This window comes from Antechinus flavipes, chromosome 2 (assembly GCF_016432865.1).
Source record: "Antechinus flavipes isolate AdamAnt ecotype Samford, QLD, Australia chromosome 2, AdamAnt_v2, whole genome shotgun sequence".
NCBI lineage: Eukaryota > Metazoa > Chordata > Mammalia > Dasyuromorphia > Dasyuridae > Antechinus > Antechinus flavipes.
The window spans coordinates 665,348,266-665,369,536 of NC_067399.1; the positions used below are offsets into that span (position 1 = coordinate 665,348,266).

Below are 21,271 nucleotides of genomic sequence, written 5' to 3' on the forward strand. Positions count from 1 at the left end.
GTCAGATCAGTGAGGGGCAGGAGGAGGTGGAGAGATAAGGGGAGGGGAGGGGAACAGCATCCGCTGCCCAGGCCACCTTTCCCCTTCCTCGCCTTTTCTCTTGTTCTCCACTTCTTCACTCGTTTCAGTCATTTAGATACTTTTGAAAAAGAGATGAAAGGAGGGAAAGAAGGAAGAAAAAAAGGAGAGGGAGGAACTCTTTCCATTTTGCTTCTGATTTGTAGCTCTTGGTTTCTTTCCTTCTCTCTTTGTTTCTCTTTCTTTTTTTTTCTTCCTTCCTACCATCCTTTCTCCCTACCTCCTTTCCTCTTCATTCCTTCTCTCCTTTCTCCCTTTTTCCTCTATTCTTCCTTCCTTCTTCCTTTCCTTCTTTCTTTATTCCTCTCTTCCTTCCTTCCTTCATTTTTATTTCTTCCTCTTCCTGCCTTTCCTTCTTTCCTTCTTCCTTCCTCACTCTTCCCTCTGCTTTTCCTTCCTTCCTTCCTTCTTCCTTCCTTCCTTCATTTTTATTTCTTCCTCTTCCTGCCTTTTCTTCTTTCCTTCTTCCTTCCTCACTCTTCCCTCTTTCTTCTTTCTGCTTTTCCTTCCTTCCTTCCTTCCTTCCTTCCTTCTTCCTTCCTTCCTTCCTTCCTTCCTTCCTTCCTTCCTTCCTTCCTTCCTTCATTTTTATTTCTTCCTCTTCCTCCCTTCCTTCCTCCCTTTTTTCTTCATTCTTCCTTTCTCTCCCTACCTTTCCTCCCTTTCCTTTTCTTCTTCCTCCTTTCCCTCCTTTCATCCTTTCTTTCTAAGGGGAAAGACCTTGAAGCCCCCAGTCCAACAAATGCTTGAGAAAGGTTGCCAGTTCAGTTCCATAAGCACCAAGCTCCTAACCAATAATGTACTGTGCTGTCCTCCAGGAGTAGGAATGAAGTCTTGTGACTTTAGGCAGCTCCCACATGAAGACTTTCCTTCTTCCAAGGCAGATCAGCACATCTCTGCTGAAAGTGACTTATCTAGGGTCACTCAGTCAGGATGCCCAGGACCTAGGTAGGTCTTCCTGACTCCCAAGCTCACTTTTTATTCAATGTTCCACTGAATCTCAACCCAGCTCCCATTTTTCTGGCCGCTACAGTTCAAAATTCAGAAACAAAAGACTGAAATGCTGTTTGGTGACTTCATTCTAATCATAGAATGTCACGACTAGAAGGAACCTTAGCAAACGTCCATCTGCCTCATTTTGTAGTTCAGTTCAACTCAGAAACATTTATCAAGCACTTACTGTGTCCTGGGTCCTGAGCTAAGTTGTAGACAAAAGAAAAATGATCCAAATTGTAGAATTAATTGGATTCCTTCTGTGGGAAGCCTTCCCTAGTTCTCCACTCCTAAGAGTGCTTTCCCCTTTGAGATTACCTTCCATGTGGAAGACACATGTCTTGTGAGAACCTAATTGTTTGAGTCTCGTCTCCTCTGTTGGAATATGAGCTTCTCGAGGGCAGGACATTGTTTTGGTCTTTTCTGCGTCCCCCGATTAAAACCCACAGTGTCAGGAACATGATGGTATTTAATAAAGACTTGTGGACCAACTGACTGCCTGGCTGGGGAAGGGGACAGCTAGGACCCCGATAGGCCATGTACAAAATACATCCAGAGCAGATGGAAGACACCATTAAAAAGAGTAGCTCTCGGTCAAAAATGGAAAATACAGAAAGACTTTAGGAGTTAATATAATAATTGATGTCTTCTAGGATTTTACAAATCACTTTATATGTTTAATGTTATATTATTTAATGTTACTTGAGTGGAATTTGCAAATGGGAATATACAAATAAGATTCCCTTTATCTTTGCTTCCTGGCAGGGGAACTGAATCTTTCTTGGGAACCTTAACAAATGCAAAGGTTTAAAGAACATTTTAGATCACCATCAGCACAGTGTCAGACTTTGGTTCGGAAAGTTGTAAGCTCCTTGAGGGCAGGAACTGCCTATCTTTGTTTCACTGAAGCTTACTTAGCCCAATGTCTGGCGCATTATAGGTGCTTAATAAATGTTTATTTGATGAAAGAATAATTCTTTCAAGGAATATATACTATTTAATTATCAGTTACGAACCAAATTATTTGGGTATTTCCCATCCTGGATACAAAGACCATAGTACTTAGCCAAGAAGGAAACTCCAAAGTTATACCATCTGTAGGACCTGTAGAATTTTATCCTAAGACTTGTAGGATTTCATCCCTTTGTAGACCTTCTGTATGATATAGACAGATTGACAAGAGTGTTGGATTTTAGAGTTTGGTGGAGTCTACTAATGGCTCTGTTGTTTGCTGCTACTGGATGATCCTTCCTCTTTCCTTCTTTCTTTGGGTCTCAGTTTCTGTATCTGTACAATGGAAATTTTAGCCTGCCTTACTTATCTTCAATGCCTTTGTACACCTGAAAGTGCCAGGGTAGGGGAAAGAGGAACCCTATTGGATTTGGTGCTTAAGTCTCAGCCCCACTGCTTGCTAACTAGCTACGTGACTGGGAAAGCTCCGAGAATTTATTAAGTGTCTACTGTGTACTCGATTCTGGTCACATAAAGACAAAGAATAAAGCAGCCTTCTCCAGGAAGGCTCCCTTCTAACAGGGGACACAACAAATGCAATAGAGAATAAAGGCAATTAAATAAAAAGTAGCTAAATTTAAAAAATAGGTCACCAACAGCTGGAACCAATGGGCACCTAAGAGGCAGAAGTTGGGAGGAGTGCATTGGAAGCCCTGAAATCAGATGGTATCGTGTGTGAGAAGCCCAGGGAGCCTCTTGGCTGGATCACAGAACTTGGGCGGGGAGGCAGCCCAGCTTGTAAAAGGCTTTGTAAAAGCCAAACAGGAGTGTCTATTATTTCCACACCTTAAGTACACAGCCCGGCTCCAAAAACAAGGTGACATTCAGGGAGTATCTGCAACAAGCCCAGGCAGGACACCAGGGACTGAGCTAATGACACCGCAGTGGGACTGGCATGGGCTGGTGGGAGCGGGAGCCACCAGGCGACAGGGAGCCCAGCTGGCACTCCTTTCAGGGACCGTGCCGTCCTAGCTGAGGTGTCACGTGGCAGGAGGGGCTCTCTCCTCCTCGCCAAAGCCTTTGGGCACAAGGCTGAGAGGAAAGCAATATGGCGACCGTCAAAAATGACTGCAGCCTCTCAGATATAATCTGTTACATGAGATGGCAGGACCCTAAATGTGGATGTTGGAAGTCCTGTCTCTGAAATCCAGCACCATTTTGGGGGGAGAGGAATCTTTTTTTCCTCCCTTCAAATTTAATATTTAGTTAGTTTTAGCATTTTTTCTTTTTTTAAAATAAAGCTTTTTATTTTCAAAACATAAACATAGCTTTGAACATTCGCTTTTGTAAAACCTTGTGCTCCAATTTTTTTTTTTCCTCCTTCCCTTCCTCCCACTCCCTTCCTGGGTGGCCAGTAATACAATATATGTTAAACATGTGCAATTCTTTTATACACAGTTCCACAATTATCATTTAGCATTATTTTCTCTTGAAATTTTGAGTTCCAGATTCTTTGCTTCATTCTCAGTCCTCCTCCCACCCACTGAAAAGGCAAACAGTACATAAGTTATACATGAAAAACATTTCCATATTAACCATATCACAAAAAAGCAACATATATATATATACACATATATATGCACGTGTATATATGTGCCTGTATGTGTGTATACATGTGTATATGTGTGTATATATTCACACACAATTTTATATATATATATATATTTCTCTCTAGAGACAGCATTTTTTTCATCATGAGTCTTTTGGAATTATCTTAGATTATCATTTTGATCAAACTAATCAAATTTTTTACAGCTGATCCATCGTAATATGGCTGTCACTGTGCACAATAATCTTCCAGTTCTTCTCATTTCTCTTTTCATAAGTTTATGTATGTCTTGCCCTCTTTTTCTGGAACTACCCCCCTCATCATTTCCCATAGGAAATTATTATTTCCTATATATTTTATATAATATAATTATATATTAATATAGACTATTATTATATTACTTATTATATAATATATTATATTAATATATCATTATTTTTATTGCATTATTTTATAATTTATAATAATTGATATTATATTGTATTATATATCATATAATAATTATAATAGTGATATTAATCTAATATGTTATAATAATAAACATAATACTATATAAATAATTATATAATATATATTACAATATAATATAATAATATAAATTAATACAATAGTATTTCCTCCCAGGCGTATGTCACGACTTGAACAGACTTTGCTCAGTTGAGGAACATCTAGCACGATACTTTAAACAACACTTGTTGATTGATTAATCGGGGTTTTCTCTCTGCTTCTTAAGTTCTTAAAGAGTGAGAATCTGTCGTTCTTTCGCTTGTGTCCCAGCCGTTGTTAGCACTTAACAAATGCTGGAGCTTTTATTTGATTTATTGATTTTTTTTTGGGGGGGGGGGTCTATGGGATAATCCATTTGTCTAATTCCTTCACTCTGAAATATGGTACCGGTCATTTGCATCTTGGAGAGTGAAGGAAATCATTGCTACCTCAACATCTTAGTAGAATCTGATTTGGGTTTTATTTTTTTAACTTGGGCACTACATTGGAGTAGAGAGCGCATGAAGACATTCCTAGACCTCGTTTTTGCTTTGTTTTATTTTATTTTGCCAGGCACTTCACCGGTTTAAAGCTCCTTGACTTAACCCATTGAGATGCCCTGTTCTCATTGTTGGTGATGGGACATGTCCATTCTGAGATGTAAAATCGGTAGCTCTGTGCTGCCATCTAGTGGAGAAGGACAGGACAGCTTGGAAATACTCTAATCTGAAAATAAGCAAAATCAGATCCAGCCTTTAAGGAAGAGCCCTAGGTGTCATGGACCCACAGGGAGCTCAAGGGCCATGGGCTCCAATCGTTTCTCTTCATAAAGGGGAAAAAGGACCTAGAGGGATTAAATGACTTGTCCACAGTTACCTGGATAATTAAATTCGCTCTTCAGCTTCCCAATCCAGGGCTGATATCCACTAGATCCTTCTCCATCAAACGCCTGCCCACCATTGGATTCCTAAGGAAATGGAACTAAATCCCATCTTGACTTAAATCCACTAAGTTAACCATTTCCATAGGGTTATAATCCTAAGGATTACGGATTGATGATTGGAAGGGACCGTGTCTACTCTAAACCTTTTACTTTAGAAATTAAGAAAATGAGATCAGAGATTCTCCTAAAACCACTCAAGTGAGATTTGACCCCACATCCTTTGATTTCGAATCCAGCATTTACCCTAATTTTTAAAGTAGATTTAAGTAAGTTTAGGTTTAACCTAAAAAGTAGGTTAAAGAATGGTAGCGAATGAATAGTTTTTGTGGTTTGGGGTATATTTTTTATTTTATTTTTTTGAGGTTGAGGAAAACCTGTAAAAAAATTCCTGAAAACGACTTCATCCTACAGTAATTAAACTGATGAGCAGATGCAGAATTTAAATGAACACTGATAGAAAATAAAATTCAGGAGCAGATCCATCATAGAGGCCACAAGGTGGCGCCAACATGTCTAGAATACTGGATTTAGAGTTCCAGATATGAGTTCAAATCTCACTTCAGATACTTACTAGTTACATGATCCTGGCAAATTCACATTAACCTCTTCATTCTCAGTTTCCTAATCTGTAAAATGGGGATAATGAATAAGATACACCTCACAGGATTGTTGTAAGGTCAAAAGAGATCATATATTAAAAAGTACTTTGCAAACCTTATTTAAATGGGAGCTTTTATCATCTTTATTAAATATAAAGTAAAATAAAAGCCAGGTGATTTTTTACTTCACCAATTAAATCTACAGGTCACAGGTCTGTTATCCATAGAAGCACAGGGAACTTCTGTGAACTTGACACACACTGACTTTTCTGTGAGCCAAGAGGAGAACAGCTAATACTTCCTTGATCTCCTTGATAATATCCTCCGTCTGCAGCAAGGGGAAGTCTTTCAGGGATCTGAGTCTTAGCTATGTAAAGGAAATGTTTGCCAGGGTGCACACAACCACTCCCTCAGAATCTGTGATGCAGGAGAGAGCTGGACCTGATCCGACACGCAGCCCAGGCTTCAGGAGTACAGATTTCAGAGGGTTCCAAGCAAGCAGAGGTCAGATCATGCAAATTAAATTTCTAGGAAGTCAGCCTCAGGGGGATGGGAAGCTGTCAAGAATGAATTTCTAAAGACATGTCAGTAAAGAGATTGATGTGGGACTCAATAAATGATTTTGATAACAAATAGACACATACAGAAAATTCATTTTGCTCCCAGCCTGCTTACTTCTCACCAATTCCTGGAAGCTTTCTACTTATAGATGGTCATACACTGGCCAGTGTGGAGAGTGTAATCGCTGCTGGGAACAGATTGTATGTGGCTTTGAGTGCCAGAATAAAAAACTTATTCATTGGGCACTATGGAGGCACTGAAGGTTTTGAAGGAATAATATATAACAAAGATTATCTCAAGCAGCAGAACCTGTTTGAGAAGGAAAAGGCCGGTTATTTCCAGGTGGCTGTTCCAATAGTCTAAGCAGACAAGGGCCTGACATTATTGACATGATGTATTGTTGTAGAGGTGGTTCCGCTATAGGTTGTGGGTTATACAAGATGAATGCTAAAATCCTTTCCCACTTTTTGGTTCCCACCTAGACAGGTGGGTATGGATCATGAGAGAGAGAGGAAAGGTAGCAGGGGAAGAGACATGACAAGAAAAAAGGGTCAGTTCTCTGAGGTTTCAAATGGAATGGAATGGAAAAGAGAATGAAAAGATATCGATTCTATCATTGGAAGTGAAAGTGCTGGAAAAAGAGGCAGGTTTTATGTGAGAGATGAATTCGATTTGGGGCATATTGAGTTTGGAATATCACCAGGATAGCCAGGGGAAGCTGCCTGTGAAAAAAAAACCAGGGTTGGAACTTGGGAGATGAATGTTTGCTAAATATGTGCTAGATCCTCCCACTGCAACGCTAACTCCTTGAAGTCAAGGATTGTTCCAGTTGTATTGCTGCAGTTCCAGGCCTTGGCGAGCATCTTGTACATACATGGCCCTTATAAATGTTTGCTGATAGATTTGTGTAAAGATGATCCTGGAAGGTTTGAACAAATGAGATGGTTGGCCAGGGAGTGGGAGGTTAGGGAAAGAAGCCCAAGAACAGTCCAGTGTGAGCAGATAGGTTTTGTGCTTATAGACTAAACATGGCTAATATGGTGGCACATGTGGAGCTACAACGACCTTTGTGGAGCTCTGGTTTCTCATTCACCATTCTAGAGTTTCACATTCATAGATTGTGTGTGCTCATTTCTCAGTTGAGTGTCTAAAATTGTTTTCTCTCCTGGAACCCTCATCCTTTTTCTTCCTTCCTTCCTTCCTTCCTTCCTTCCTTCCTTCCTTCCTTCCTTCCTTCCTTCTTTCTTTCCTTTCTTCCTTCTTTCCTTCTTTCTTTCCTTCCTTCCTTCTTTCCTTCCTCCCTTTTCTCCTTCCTTCCTTCCTTCCTTCCTTCCTTCCTTCCTTCCTTCCTTCTCCCTCCCTCTCTTTTTTCCTTCCTTCCTTAGCCTTTTTCTTATTACTCTGCTTTTGCCACTTCTACAAGTATTTTTAATAATTATTGGGCATCTATTGTGGGAACTGCTAAGTTCTGAGGATCCAGATTACTCCTAAAAAGGAAAACTACACAGGCCACTTAAAAGAACTGCTTCAGTTTCATTTCCATAGTCCTTCAGGGGAAGAGATTATACAGTATTATACTTTGCCTGTTTAGTGTTGTTTACCTCTTGTGATCAAAAAGTTCTTCCTTACATCTAATTACTGTTATACTAACCTTTTCCTCCTGGCTTTATTTTGTGCCTAGGGAGAATTAGCATTCTCTTTCTCTCTCTCTCTCTCTTTTTTTAATGTAATAATGTTCATCATGTGGATTTCTTAGAAGCAATGAGTGAAAGTGCAATGAGGCAGATTTCAGCTGGACATAAAGAAGAACTTCCCCCAAAACTGGATCTGTCCAAAAATGTAATGTCCAGTATCATAAAATAGAGTTCCTCCAATGGAGGAAGTCATTGAGTTTGGTGACTATTTGTCAGCCTGTAGTGGAAGACATGGATATTTGGACAAAGGCTATCTCAGATCTTTTCCAACTCAGATATTATTTATAGTAGGTAAAGTCACATCCCTTTAGGGCTCAAATTTCAACTATTACTAATCATTACTCAATCTAAAACAAATTCTCGCAAAATATACAAATTGGAATTAATCTTCTAACCCACTCAGACTTTTCCCACACTCAGGATCATTTTGAGGGTGTGTGTGTGTGTGTGTGTGTGTGTGTATGTGATTTATATACAGATATAAATATATTTGGGGGCACCCAGGTGCCACAATGCTTAGAGCACTGGACTTGGAATCAGGAAGACTAATCCTCTACCTTCACACTAGCTTTGTGACCCTGGGATAAGTTACTTTACCCTATTTGCTTCAGTTTCCTAATCTGTTAAAATGATCTGGAAAAGCTCATGGCAAAGAACTGTGGATCTCTGTCAAGAACCACCCCCACTCCACTCCCCCCCAAAAAAAGAACATGACTGAAATAACTAGATAACAACAACAACAACACACACACACAACTTTAGGCTTCAGAGGTACTTGTATCAAATAGTCCTTAAAGGAACTTTTCAGTATACCTTTGGTTTCTTCCCAAGAAGGCAGATCATTAGCAACCTGTTTACAATTTACCAGTGAAAATTCTGCTTATGTAACACTCCTAATTAGCTCTCTGAACACTCACCTGGGGCTCCTCATTCCCCTGCCTGGTTGGTCTTGCTTTATGACAAAATCAGGAAGGAAATGGAGGAACCATACCACAGTGCTTCGGGTTATCGTGGGTGAAGTGCCATAGTTGGGAGGAGGGCCAGAAGATACTTGAATCATGCTGATCCTTCTCCAGAACAAACACTTTTGAACAGATTAGGAATTCCTTGAGAGCAGAGCAGTTTTTTGCCTTTCTTTGTATCCAGAGAAGGTGCTTAATAAATGCACGTCAACTAAAAAGGAAATAGAGCGGTAGTGTTTTTGAAATAAATTGTTTCTCTATCTCCTTAGAATCAGGACTGATTCTATGTGTGTCTGGTAGTAGGGCAGACTACGTGATGTGATTTGGAGGGTTCTACAAGGTCCAGTGTACCCCATCCCCAAATATCTCCTTCAGGGACTTGCTCTAGAACTGAAAATTCTCATTGTTAATTCCTTACAGCGATGAAATCACGGGTCTGGATCCAAAATAAACATCGTTCCTTTAACATCAAGGCATTTTGCATTAGGTTCCTCTTAAAAATCATCTCTTTTTTTTTTTTTTTTTTTCCTCGTGGGAGGTAACATTCTCATCCACTAGCTTGTTAGGGATGATGAACTAGGAGTTTCCATCCAGAGAGCCAGGCCCCTGAAAGGAGATGTGGAGCACCTGAGTCTGAAAAGGGAGAAAGAGTTGGTAAAGAACCTTTAGTCTGTCATGGACCCCTTTCACGGTCTGGTGAAGACCGGACCGCTTCTCAGAACTGTGTTTTATCATCCACACTCATAATCGACAGAGATGCTAGACTTCAGTCAGAGATTAGTGAAAATAAAGATGTCGCTTTTCCCATCCCAGAAATCCATCCACAACCCCCTTGGTGACCAGCGCAGCCCAGCTTAAGTATTCCTTGCTCTAGGAGAATGCACCCCACACCGAGGGGACCTTCTCACCTTGAGCTTCATCGATTCTTGATTTACAGTTTATCAAATTAATTCTTGTCTTTTAGGAATCTGTTGTGAAGATGGATAATAGATAACGATTTCCAGTGTGATCAAGAGTTTTGTTAGTTACCGTTGCTTGCTCTATTAGATTAAAATGCAGGTTGAAAGAATGCTTTTTTACCCCTCAAGTTAAATCCACAGACCTGATGGCCAGACCCAGTGAAGGTGTCCCAGCCTTGGCTCCTACTGTCCCATTTTATATTTTTGCCTTGAGTATCCCTCTCTCTCTGTGCCCACTGAACAGTTCTCTACCCTTCAAAGCTCTGCTTCTTCCAGTGCTTCTGGTCAGGATTTACCTTTCCCTCCATGAAAGACGGTAGTTAGAAAGATGACGTCAAATCTAGGAAGCTCTGGGTTCTGATCTCACCCCTCACATGTGAGTGTGGGCAAATCACTCCGCCTCACCTTGCCACTTCTTTAAGGCTAAGTTGTAGAGAAGGTGCTTGCCCGCATTGGGACCCAGCGTTCCCTGTGCCAGTGATAGCACAGGGGCCAGGTATCCCCTATTCTAGCCTTGAACCATAGGCAACACTTTCCCTATTCCCAAGTTTGGGACTTATGAATGAAAAGGCCTTTCCTAAGTGTGGAGTCTGCTGACCACTTGCTGTGACGTAGTTTTTCTTATTTATATGTGTGTGCAAACTCTTTATTGCACTCTTTGTCTGATCTTTGTTATTTCACCAGCGTTCTACCCAGAGGAAAGTCTTCATAAATATTTGTCAAATCAAAAGGGACTAACTTATGTTTTTTAAAGAGTTTCCATTTATTTTGTTTTTTTAAGAGTTTTCATTTATTTTTCAAATTGAACCTAGACTAGTAATTCCTGGAGACTGCATATTGACATAGTTTAAAATGCAGTTTTATTTCTATTTTATTGCACATGTATTGATCTTGCTATTTCCTGATTGCATTTTAATCTGTTGTGGGCCACATTTTGGGCATCCTGCTCTCCATCTTCCTCTCTCTCATCTTTCTTGAGCAGCATAGCAGCCCTTCTGTTTCCCCTTCATTCCTCCATCAGCCTCTACTCCTGTATTTCACCTTCTTCCCATCTGCCCAGGGAAGCATTTTTCTTTTGTGGTTATCTAATGCATGCCGGCTTCCTTTTTTTACTTCTAATAAATCAACCCGATCTTGAGCGCTGCTTCCGTCTGGCAATTTTCTTTGTCTCTTATTTACCCATTCCAGAACTTAGCCTTCTCGGGTACTTCTCCTTTTCCCTCCGGCCCAGACGTGTTGTCAGCTTCCCTTTTCTGACGAACTCCTAAATCAACCCAATATTCTTCTATATTCTATATATTCTCATATATTCCATATTCAAGACTTGTCCCCATTTTCCTTTGTGACAGGAGATGACTTGGGCTGAGATTGAGCAGAACACAAAGAATGAGGGGACAAAAATAGGAAAGAAAGAGGGGTGAAAAGGTGAGGGAAGAAAGGACCAGGATAGGTTAGGGGAAAGAGCACTGGATTTGAATAGTGCTTTATACAGATTATATCTTTTGATCCCTCCCACAAATGTAGGTGCCATTATTGTCTTTTTTTGTGCCAGACACTGAGAGGGGAGATTCTGACCTGAATTACTCTATGACTACTTAAGAATTATGTGGCTTTATGGTTTTGAAATTTATTTAGAGAAATAGTTGTGTTCATTCAAGTCCTTAGACCCTCTCTATTGTGGCCCCAAAACCTTCCTTGTAGGTTCCAGGGATCCCAGACTCAGAGTTGGAAATTATCCAAGGAGTCATCTGGTTTAAGCCCTGATTCTTCATGGGAGGATCCAGGGTCCAGAGCTATTAAGTAATTGACTTTCCCAAGATGCTGCTGCTAGTAAATGATGGAGCTTGTACGTGGCTCCTCCGCCTCCAAAGCTAGCATTCTTACCATCGAAGCTTCCTTCTGCCTCGTCTGCCCTGTTAGGAGGTCAGGAAGATGGAGGGAGGGAGAGATTCGCGTGGCTCATCCACAAAGTGGTACCTGCTTCAGGGCCCGGGCTCCGTGGCTCGAGCTGGACTTTGTGCTGTTCAGGATCTCAGAGCTCTCTTCTAGCTCAGATGTCTCCAGTTTTTTATTTCCTTTATTCTTTCAGAGCTGGATAGTCCCGAAGAGTTGGGAAAGAAGCGCATCTGTAGGATTATCACGAAGGACTTTCCCCAGTACTTCGCGGTGGTGTCACGGATCAAGCAGGAAAGCAACCAGATTGGGCCCGAAGGGGGCATCCTGAGCAGCACCACCGTGCCCCTGGTTCAGGCATCCTTTCCCGAGGGCGCATTGACCAAGAGGATCCGAGTGGGCCTCCAGGTAACCCTGGTGCACGTGCACCCGTTTTGTGCCGGGGGATCGCTCGTCCCAGCCAGTCACTGTCGGTCACCCCCATGGAAGGCCAGGTTGTGAACTGTTGCAGGATTAGCCTGAAGTACTTTCTGAGAAACTCAACAAGCATTTATTATGTGTGCCAGGCGTTATGCTAGGCGCTTTGGAGATGAAGACAAAAATGAGGTGGTCCCGGCCCCCGGAGCGCACGTTCCTTCAGGGGAAACAGCAGCAACCCTGTAGATAAACCTGTAATAATAGCGAGAGGAGGGGACACTGATAATAAACAATAAAAATGGTAAAATTTTTATGGTTGCAAAATTCTTTGTAAATGCTATCTATACGATTCTTGGAACAACCTTGAGAGGTCGTCCCAGTCCTGTCCAGTGCTTTGTGACCCCATTTGGTGTTTTCTTGCCAAAGATACTGGAGTGGTTTGCCATTTGGGTTTTATTTACATTTACTAAAAGCTCTGGTTTCTACTCAGACCAAGTTGAATTTTTTTTATTTAGAAAATCAGTTAGAAATATCAATCAATTCACAATGGTTTATTTAAAAAATTACTTGTGTCACTACTGTGCTATTTACCGAAAATACAGAAATACAAATGAAATGATCTTCATCCTTGAGAAGAACATACTGCTTGCTGAAACACGTATATAATGAAGTAGAGACAACATAGACACTCTCTAATCAAGAGTTAATGTTAGTAGGCTATGACAGAAGCTCCTGCCACTAACTTGGTGAGATCAAGAAAGATCTCATGGGCAAGAATGATCCTCAGCTCAAGGAAGATAAAATTTCTTTCAATCAAACTATTTCTGGCACTTATTTTTAAAAATAATTTTTAAAGTTTAAAAAATAATTCTCGTTATCAATTCCCGCTCATTTTAGGGCACTTAGTTTTTAAAATAATTTTTAAATTAAAAAAAAATAATCATTATCAATTCCTGCTTATTTTATGGCACTTATTTTTTTAAATAATTTTTAAATTTAAAAAAAAATAATTATCATTATCAATTCCTGCACAATTTGTGAGTCTGATCAATTTCCATTTGTTACGTAGAAGTCATATAATAGACTTTGTTTCTGGCAACAGATAATTTGGGGAATTTAAGTTTTACATCTTCATTGATAAGAAGCTTCATGATGTTGCCCTAGAATTGAAGATTGACAATGATTTCACCCAAGTAGGAAGACAAGACTGATGAAGGAGAATAAATTTGGTAGCGCAGAATTCTGTTTCATCCCCTGAGAATCTGGGTGGTTTTGAGTTACTTTACTTCTGAATGTCTTATTTTTTCCACTTGCAAAACTTGTCCCTGGGACACCTCGGAGGCATTCTGCATATTTAAAAGGCCTAAAAGTCACAAGACCGTTCATTGTAAGGTGTCTTATGGAGCTTCAGTATTGTGTTTACCCTTCATGCTGTAGAAACCGTGAAACAGACCATGTTTACCCCATTCTCAAATTATCTACTTTTCTGTTTCACAAAGTAGCTTAGGCTAATTAGCAAATAGATCAGTTGTCTCTGAGTGTTCAACCCTGCTCTGCTACCAAGGGAAAAGCAATTTGCTGTGATGGATGGAGAATCAAGAAGACCTTGGTTGCTTTAATCATATACCTGGCTTTGCCTGGGTAACTCTAAGTCTTCTTTGCAGGCGACGTTAGCAGGACAGTCACAGGTCTTGTTCCCCTTTTTCCCCACCAAAAAAGACAACCAAAAAGTCATCTTTCCTCCTTCCCTTTAAGGAAAATTAAGGGATGAGAATATTGGGATTAACCAACGGTTTCTTCATTTGTATAATGTCCTTTCTCTGTGTCTAGGCCCAGCCTGTTCCAGAGGAAATTGTGAAAAAAATCCTTGGAAACAAAGCAACTTTTAGTCCCATTGTGACGGTGGAGCCCAGAAGAAGGAAATTCCATAAACCCATCACGATGACCATTCCTGTGCCTCCTCCCTCAGGAGAAGGTGTAGCCAATGGCTACAAAGGAGACTCCACACCCAACCTGCGCCTTCTTTGTAGCATTACAGGTCTGACTCAGTCAATCGGGTACCCCCTCTTTGGGCCATTCCGGGGATGATCAGTGTTGCTCCAAGCCGCTGGAGAGTGCCCAGGGACGGCCTCGGGGTCTGGTCCCGCAGCCATGAGGTCGCTCACCTCTGTACCTTCTGCCCACGCGATCTCCCCTGCCCCCATCCTCGGGCATCCTTCCTCACAGGGACCATATAACAGCCTCCTCATCGGTCTCTCCTCTCCCCTCCTATGGCCCTCTCAAAGTGAGCACATTGACATTGGTGCTCAGTGGGATTTTCATATAGCTACCATTAAAGGTATAGTGGGGAAAGCATTTTGCTGTGGACGTCCTATAGTGAGAGTCTCACGGTTTACCATGTCACGGTATAGCCACCCATTAACAACCACCAGAAATAATCACTGGCATATATAGAGCACTTTAGGTTTGCAAGGCACTTTATCAGTATTTTATGCTCACAACAAGCCTGGGAAGGAAGTGCTATTATTATCCCCATTTTTCAGATGAGGAAATTGAGGCAGGCAGGCAGGGTTATGTATTTGGTAAGTAAGTGTCTGAGACTAAATTTGAATTCAGGCTTCAGTGCTCACATAATTTGTAAGAGAAATGACTATTTTCTTCTAGCCCTGGTCATAAAGTCTCTCTTAGAATCTCCTGAAATATGAAGGAGCTCACAGCGGGCTGCCCAGGATGGGGCAGTAGGAGCGAGCTCCCTCTGGCAGTATCAGTGTCTCCCCATCACTGCTCTGGGCTCGTGGGGTGGAGGAAGGAAGGGATGATGAAAAGTGCACATTAATGCACTTGGAATATTGACACCCAGCACCCCTTGTTACAAAGCTAAGGTCTCTGCCCTCCATCCTTTCAGGGGGAACGTCGCCTGCGCAGTGGGAAGACATCACGGGAACCACGCCACTGACATTCATAAAGGACTCTGTCTCCTTTACGACCAACGTTTCAGCCAGGTATGAAAATCCAGAGGGCCTGAGATTGGTCCCAGACAGCTGCCATCTTTGTAAAGTAAGGGGTCTACAGGGCAGAGTGCTGCGCCGTTTGAGCATGGCATGTGATCGATAGGAAGCGGTTTTCATTTTTAGGAGATGGGGCCTATTTCCAAAATTGTGAATTTTCTCGATAGGAGTCACTGTTAGCACATGGCCTGGGAATCAGAAAACAAAACAAAAACCACCTTATTCATCCAAAAAAGACAATTTTAGAAATTAGGATAGAATCATTGTAGCTCTCTATAATGGGGAGGCGAGGAAGAAAGAGACAAGGCAGCTCTAGTTTTTACTAAATTATGTATATTATTGGGAAGGCTCCATGTTTGATTAGACATAGCTTCCTCTTCATCCCTTTCCTGATCAAGTTGTTATTTTGCCCAGTTATTTTCTGGAATTGTCTATTATATTTCCTCATTGTAAAAGCTTGGGGATATTTTTAAAGGTCAGGTTGTTCATTTTACTAACTCATTTCTATACTTGCTCCCCTAGGTTTTGGCTTGCGGATTGCCATCAGGTTTTGGAAACTGTTGGGTTAGCGACTCAGCTTTACAGGGAATTAATATGTGTCCCATACATGGCCAAGTTTGTGGTTTTTGCCAAAATGAATGATCCCTTGGAATCTTCCTTACGTTGCTTCTGCATGACGGATGATAAAGTGGACAAAACTTTGGAGCAGCAAGAAAATTTTGAGGAAGTTGCAAGAAGCAAAGATATTGAGGTAGGTCCCATTGCCCCAATAGGGAATCGGTTCATTCAAAGGCTTTAGACTTTGGAAGAGAGGACAATCTTTTAAAATCCAAATGTGAATACTTTGAATCATGGGATCAGAGACTCACAGATATAGCTGAAAGGGGACCCCTTCTCCTCCCACCATTTTTACACATAATCAAACTGAGACTTTAGTCTACTCCCTTCTTTTTACAGTGAAGGAGCCGAGACCTAGTGAAGCCATTTTATTTGCCCAAGGTCACTCAGTGTCAGAAGTTAGCCTTGATTTCTTGTTCGTTGCTTTCCCCACAGTACCATACTTTCTGTTGTTTTCAAATGAAATATATATAAAATCCTTTGCTAATCTTAAAGGGTTTTAATTTTCCCTCTGGTCTTTTTACCCCAAAAAAGTTTTCTTTGTATGTTGGCACACTTGTGCTAAGTTGGGTGCTTGACACATGGTTAACACATAATATTTTATCGCATGACTGACCATCAGAATTATAGAAATATAGAATCCTAGTTTTAAGGGCTACCAGAAGCCACCCAGGAATCCTTCTACAGAACTGACAAGTGTCTGTCCTTAACTTGAAAGCCTCTGGTTTCCTGCTGATCTGCCTCCCAGGATCTCAGAAGGTCGAGGAGATGTCTTCCAGTTCTGTGTGGGATGACTTCCTTTGCTCAGTCCTGGGGCCATACCCCATATAGTAACCACTGTTTCCTTCTCACCTTAGAAAAGTGGGGTACAGAGGTTACCTGGTGATGGGATCCCTCCTGGAGAAGCCTTCCCCAGCAGACAGCCTTTGCCACTTTTTATTGGAATGACTGGCCGTTTGTCATGTTTGTTTCTCATCGCCGAAAACATAGAAAAGAGATTAGTCTGTCTCTGATGGGTCTGTCGTGTCATCTTCCTCTATGGAGAATGCCACATTTTTGTTAGTGGGATGTGTTTCAGTTAAACCTGGCACATTCAAATGGGCTCTGAAGTCTGGACATCTGGCTTCTGGCCTATGAGGGGCACTCACTATTTGGGTGCCATTGAGCAAGTCACTGGAAGTCTTTAAGTCCATACTATGGGGGTTAAAAAATACTGAAAGCACCATGGTTGTTACAAGGAATTCCTTGTGGTATAATGGAAAGATTAGGAGGTGAGACCCTTAATCCCTTGGTCCCTCAGTTTTACCAATATGAAGCAGTTAGACTCAATGGCCTTTAAAATCCCTTCCTGCGCCATTACTGAAATGACTTGAGTTTTAATCCTGGCTTTGACCCTTGCTGTGTAATTTTGGAAAGGTCACTTTTTTTTTCTCTAATCCTCAGTTTCCCTATTTGATTCAATTTTTAAAAAATCCTCAAGGCTACTATATTTAAAAACCCTGTGACTGGCATGAGGGAGATAAACCCAAAGAATCAAGATTAACTTTGATTTTTGTTTTAATGCAGGTCCTGGAAGGAAAACCCATTTATGTGGATTGTTATGGGAATCTGGCCCCCCTCACCAAAGGAGGACACCAATTAGTCTTTAACTTCTACGCTTTCAAAGAGAACAGGCTGCCATTTTCAGTCAAGGTGAGCTAGACAGTAGAGATGCTCTGATTGAAAAATGTTTCCATTTTGGGGGAAGAAGAGATGTACTGTTGATTCTTTATGAGGAGTCATGTTGACAAAAATGGTATCCCATTCCTACCTTTTGCCCTTTTCCCATGAAGGCCATTTCAGAGAGTGTCCAAGCTCAAAATTGTCCAAAAAAAAAAAAAAAAAAAAAAAAAACCTGTCACTTTCTATGTAATATCTGAATTGCTGATGTGCAGACGCACAATTCTCGAGATCAGTAATTAGGAAAAATCCCTTGTTTTCTTAAAGAAAATATCTGTAAACCATATGATATGGGGTCTGACTCGGCCCCAAATCACCTAAATAGGTATTCAGATATTCTGAGTCTCAGGGCATCTCCACAGGGCCATCCCAGCTGATAGTTCATTGTCACCACTTTTCTTTTGCCTTTCCTGAGATCTTTCCAATCCGTGGTGCTTAACTGCCCGATGGACCTCCGTCCCACTAACCTAACCTTTCAGTAACCGTCTTCTCCACATCTTCTAGATCAGAGACACGAGCCAAGAGCCCTGCGGCCGACTGTCGTTTCTGAAAGAACCAAAGACTACGAAAGGACTGCCCCAAACGGCCGTTTGCAACTTAAATATTACCCTTCCGGCACATAAAAAGGTATCTCTCCCCGCTCTGCTTCCTGTGAATCCCCCCGCCCTCCCACCCTCCCCTGCTAGTCTTGAGGAAGTAGGACCCTGAAATGTGAGCCATGGAATGACTGCTTTGGAACGTGATTCCAGCGACCCAAAGTCCAGTGTCACTCGTCTGTGTGTGGAGAAAGGCTTTGGTTCTTGTGACTGTGGTGTTGGATCCCTGTGGTTGTTCTGACCCGGTCTTCTGTTTGCTGCTCATGCTTTTGTTCATGCTTCCAGTAATGTCACGAGTTCCTTTGCTGTGGGTGTGCAGTCTCTAGTTTCTCGGTGTTGGCTTTTTTGGGTTTGCTTTGCTTTCTAAACCAGCTTGCCTTTTGTGCTCCCTACTCAGTCCTTTTCATATCCTGATATTCTTTTCCCTGCTGCCCATTATAATATTCCTTGTCTCTGCAATGCATCTTGGGACCAAAAGGAAACAGAGTCAGATCCAGATGATGAGGTAATATGACCACTTCTGTTTTTATTTTATCAGAAGTAGAATAGAATTGAAAGCTATTTAAGAAAAGCTTTCTGATGAAAGCTGAAGGGTGGGAATATGATAAAGAGAGGATCTAGGTTGATGTCTTCTTAACCTGACTTTTTAAAGTTTAGAGACAGCGTATTTTGAGCATATTTCCCTAAGGGAAACAAAAAATGTGTTTTTACGATTCTCTCACCGTTTTTATTACCAGTTTACACTGACGACATCAAAAAGAAATAGGAGCTCACATAATACGAAAACATGAAATTTCCACTGGGACTCTGCTGTGTACCACATCAGCTAGAGCTCTACCACATTAGCCCAGCATTTAGTACAGCAGAAACATGGGAGAGTTCTTGTCGCTGTCAGCTTGAAGGGTAGAGTTCACCATTCACAAAAGTCAGGTTCATAGCAGGGCCATGAGTGCTTGTTCGCTGGCTATTGATAAAAATTATTTCCCATCCAGCTAAGAGGCACTTGCCGTTCGGAAGGGGTTTGGAAGGCGGTTGGACGAGGCGACAGAAGTCTTGTGTTTGGAGGCTGCCTTATGTGACTTTGGAAAAATCACTTCCCCTCTCTGGCCCTCAGTTTCCCTTTTCTGTAAGAAGAGAGGTTTAGACTAGATGACTTCTACGATACCTTCCAACCTATTACTGTTTTATCCTGGATATATCTATATATGTATTTCATTGGTTAATTTACATATATAGAGATATAGCTATTGATATGATTATATTGATACACATATATAATATGTATGTATATACATACCTATGTAGCCATCTGCACACATTATATATATTTATAAATATATGCACATATATAAATATATATGTACACACACACACACACACACACACACACACATATATATATGTATATATATCGGAGATGTCACAGGAGACTCAGAATCTATAAGATGTGGATTTAAATCCCACTTCTGAAACAGGGTTAGTGTGACTCTGGCCAAGTCACTTTGACTTGAGGGAATTGACTGTTCCATTGAGATGATAGGTCTAGAGAAAAATTATTCACCTACCTATGTGTGCGTATATACTTACACACTTGCATACATATATATGTATTTATAAATATATGTGTGTGTTATGTCGATGTTCAGATGTTTACACGCCTTAGTAACCAAGGTTTAAATTTTGAGTTCTCGTAGCTCTCCCTAAGTTACACTACAGCTCAGTCTAATAAATACTGCAGACCTTTATTTAGCTCCTACTGTATGCTGATGAATGTTCTAAGTCTGGGAAGAGATAAAAGAGTTGACCTTGACAGTGGAGTTATTTTATTTTTAAACACACAAACACTTAATCAGAATCATGTGACAACGGCAATAGCTAGAGCACAACTCATGTTTTTGCCAATCAGAATATCAGTGTCTTTTGAAATTTGCAACCCCTTATTTTCTGCCAGAAACAAACTTCTCCCATGCCTTCGTTGATTGGTCCATTAACTGCAGTCTTTTAGATAGAGTTTACCTTGCGGCCTATGGGCCTTTAGGACCTAAGGAGTCTGAACAAGATCCTCATCAGCCTAAGACAGAGTGTGTCATGTTTTCTGTCTCTTTGTAATTCCTCGTAGTGTCCTGTGTTAGTGCTTCTCTACCTGACCAACTGGGCTCTTTGGGAGAAGGGAGGAGGAGGGAGCGGGGGTCTTGGGAGGAGCTCTGTAGATTTACTAAAATGTTTAATTACAGCGAGAGCCCAAATAGAGATTAATATTATAGTAAGTGACATCATCATAAGCGTATTTCAGTGCTTTGCAAATGTCACAAGGAAAATCAGTGGAAAACGAAAAATCGACTTTTTACTTTTTTTTTTATTTTTTAATTTTTTGCAGACAGAGAAAGCCGATCGTCGCCAGAGCTTTGCGTCTTTGGCCCTACGTAAGCGCTATAGCTACTTGACTGAGCCTGGAATGAGTGAGTTTCCTAACATATTTACTAATAATATATATGAACTTTTATAAGAAGAGACATTTTTTCTATACTCATTTAATTCTTGGTGTCAGTTGGAAACACAAAATAAATGAGAAAATTTTTGAAGGAGAAATTCTTGGAGAAATTAGAAATTTTTTGCTGTAAGAATTTGGGTTCGGGGGGTGGGGGGAGTGTTGGGAGGAAAACAGCTAGTTCATCACTCCAAAGCCAAATTTTAATAGAGATCATTGTAAAGTGTTCTTCTATTAAAAAGATTCATTCTTCTGTCTTGGTCAAATTATCATGCACTCATCCTAGTTTGTTCCTTGGAGTATAGTTCTAGGGCTAGAGAGAATCTCAGATGCTCTTAAAAGTGCTGAACAGTGATGATCCATGATCCTTTTTACTTATCCTCAGTCCCTTCACTTGAAATGCATTCAAAGTCGTAGTGAGTAGCTGGATCTCTTTCTTATCCTTCATTCCTAGTTAAGTCTTAATAAGCCATTTAGTATTCATTTCTCTTCCTCTTCATCGGTCATCTTTTCTACAATCTTCTCCCTCTTGACTTTCCCATTTCCTCTCCTTACAATGACATCAGTTCCCTTCCTGTCGTATCTGCTAAGTTGTGTTTCTTTCTCAAGAATTAGTTTTCATTTCTTTGTCATCCACCCTTCCGATGCATTTTCAAGGTGTAGATTTCCCTCCATACCAGCAATCTCTTCAGTGCAT

The 21,271-nt window shown here is 40.9% G+C and overlaps 1 protein-coding gene across 3 annotated transcripts in view; it reads left to right on the forward strand.

Moving 5' to 3' along the window:
• Window positions 1-21,271, forward strand: part of ANK3 (ankyrin 3) — a 347,827-nt gene that overhangs the window by 285,860 nt on the left and 40,696 nt on the right. For all 3 annotated transcript variants that reach the window (XM_051982618.1, XM_051982616.1, XM_051982617.1), the window contains exons 31-38: window positions 11,925-12,136; window positions 13,976-14,183; window positions 15,051-15,147; window positions 15,676-15,904; window positions 17,338-17,463; window positions 17,995-18,117; window positions 18,565-18,591; window positions 20,464-20,545. In XM_051982618.1, the coding sequence (XP_051838578.1) occupies window positions 11,925-12,136; window positions 13,976-14,183; window positions 15,051-15,147; window positions 15,676-15,904; window positions 17,338-17,463; window positions 17,995-18,117; window positions 18,565-18,591; window positions 20,464-20,545 (1,104 nt within the window). The remainder of the gene's footprint in view (window positions 1-11,924; window positions 12,137-13,975; window positions 14,184-15,050; window positions 15,148-15,675; window positions 15,905-17,337; window positions 17,464-17,994; window positions 18,118-18,564; window positions 18,592-20,463; window positions 20,546-21,271) is intronic.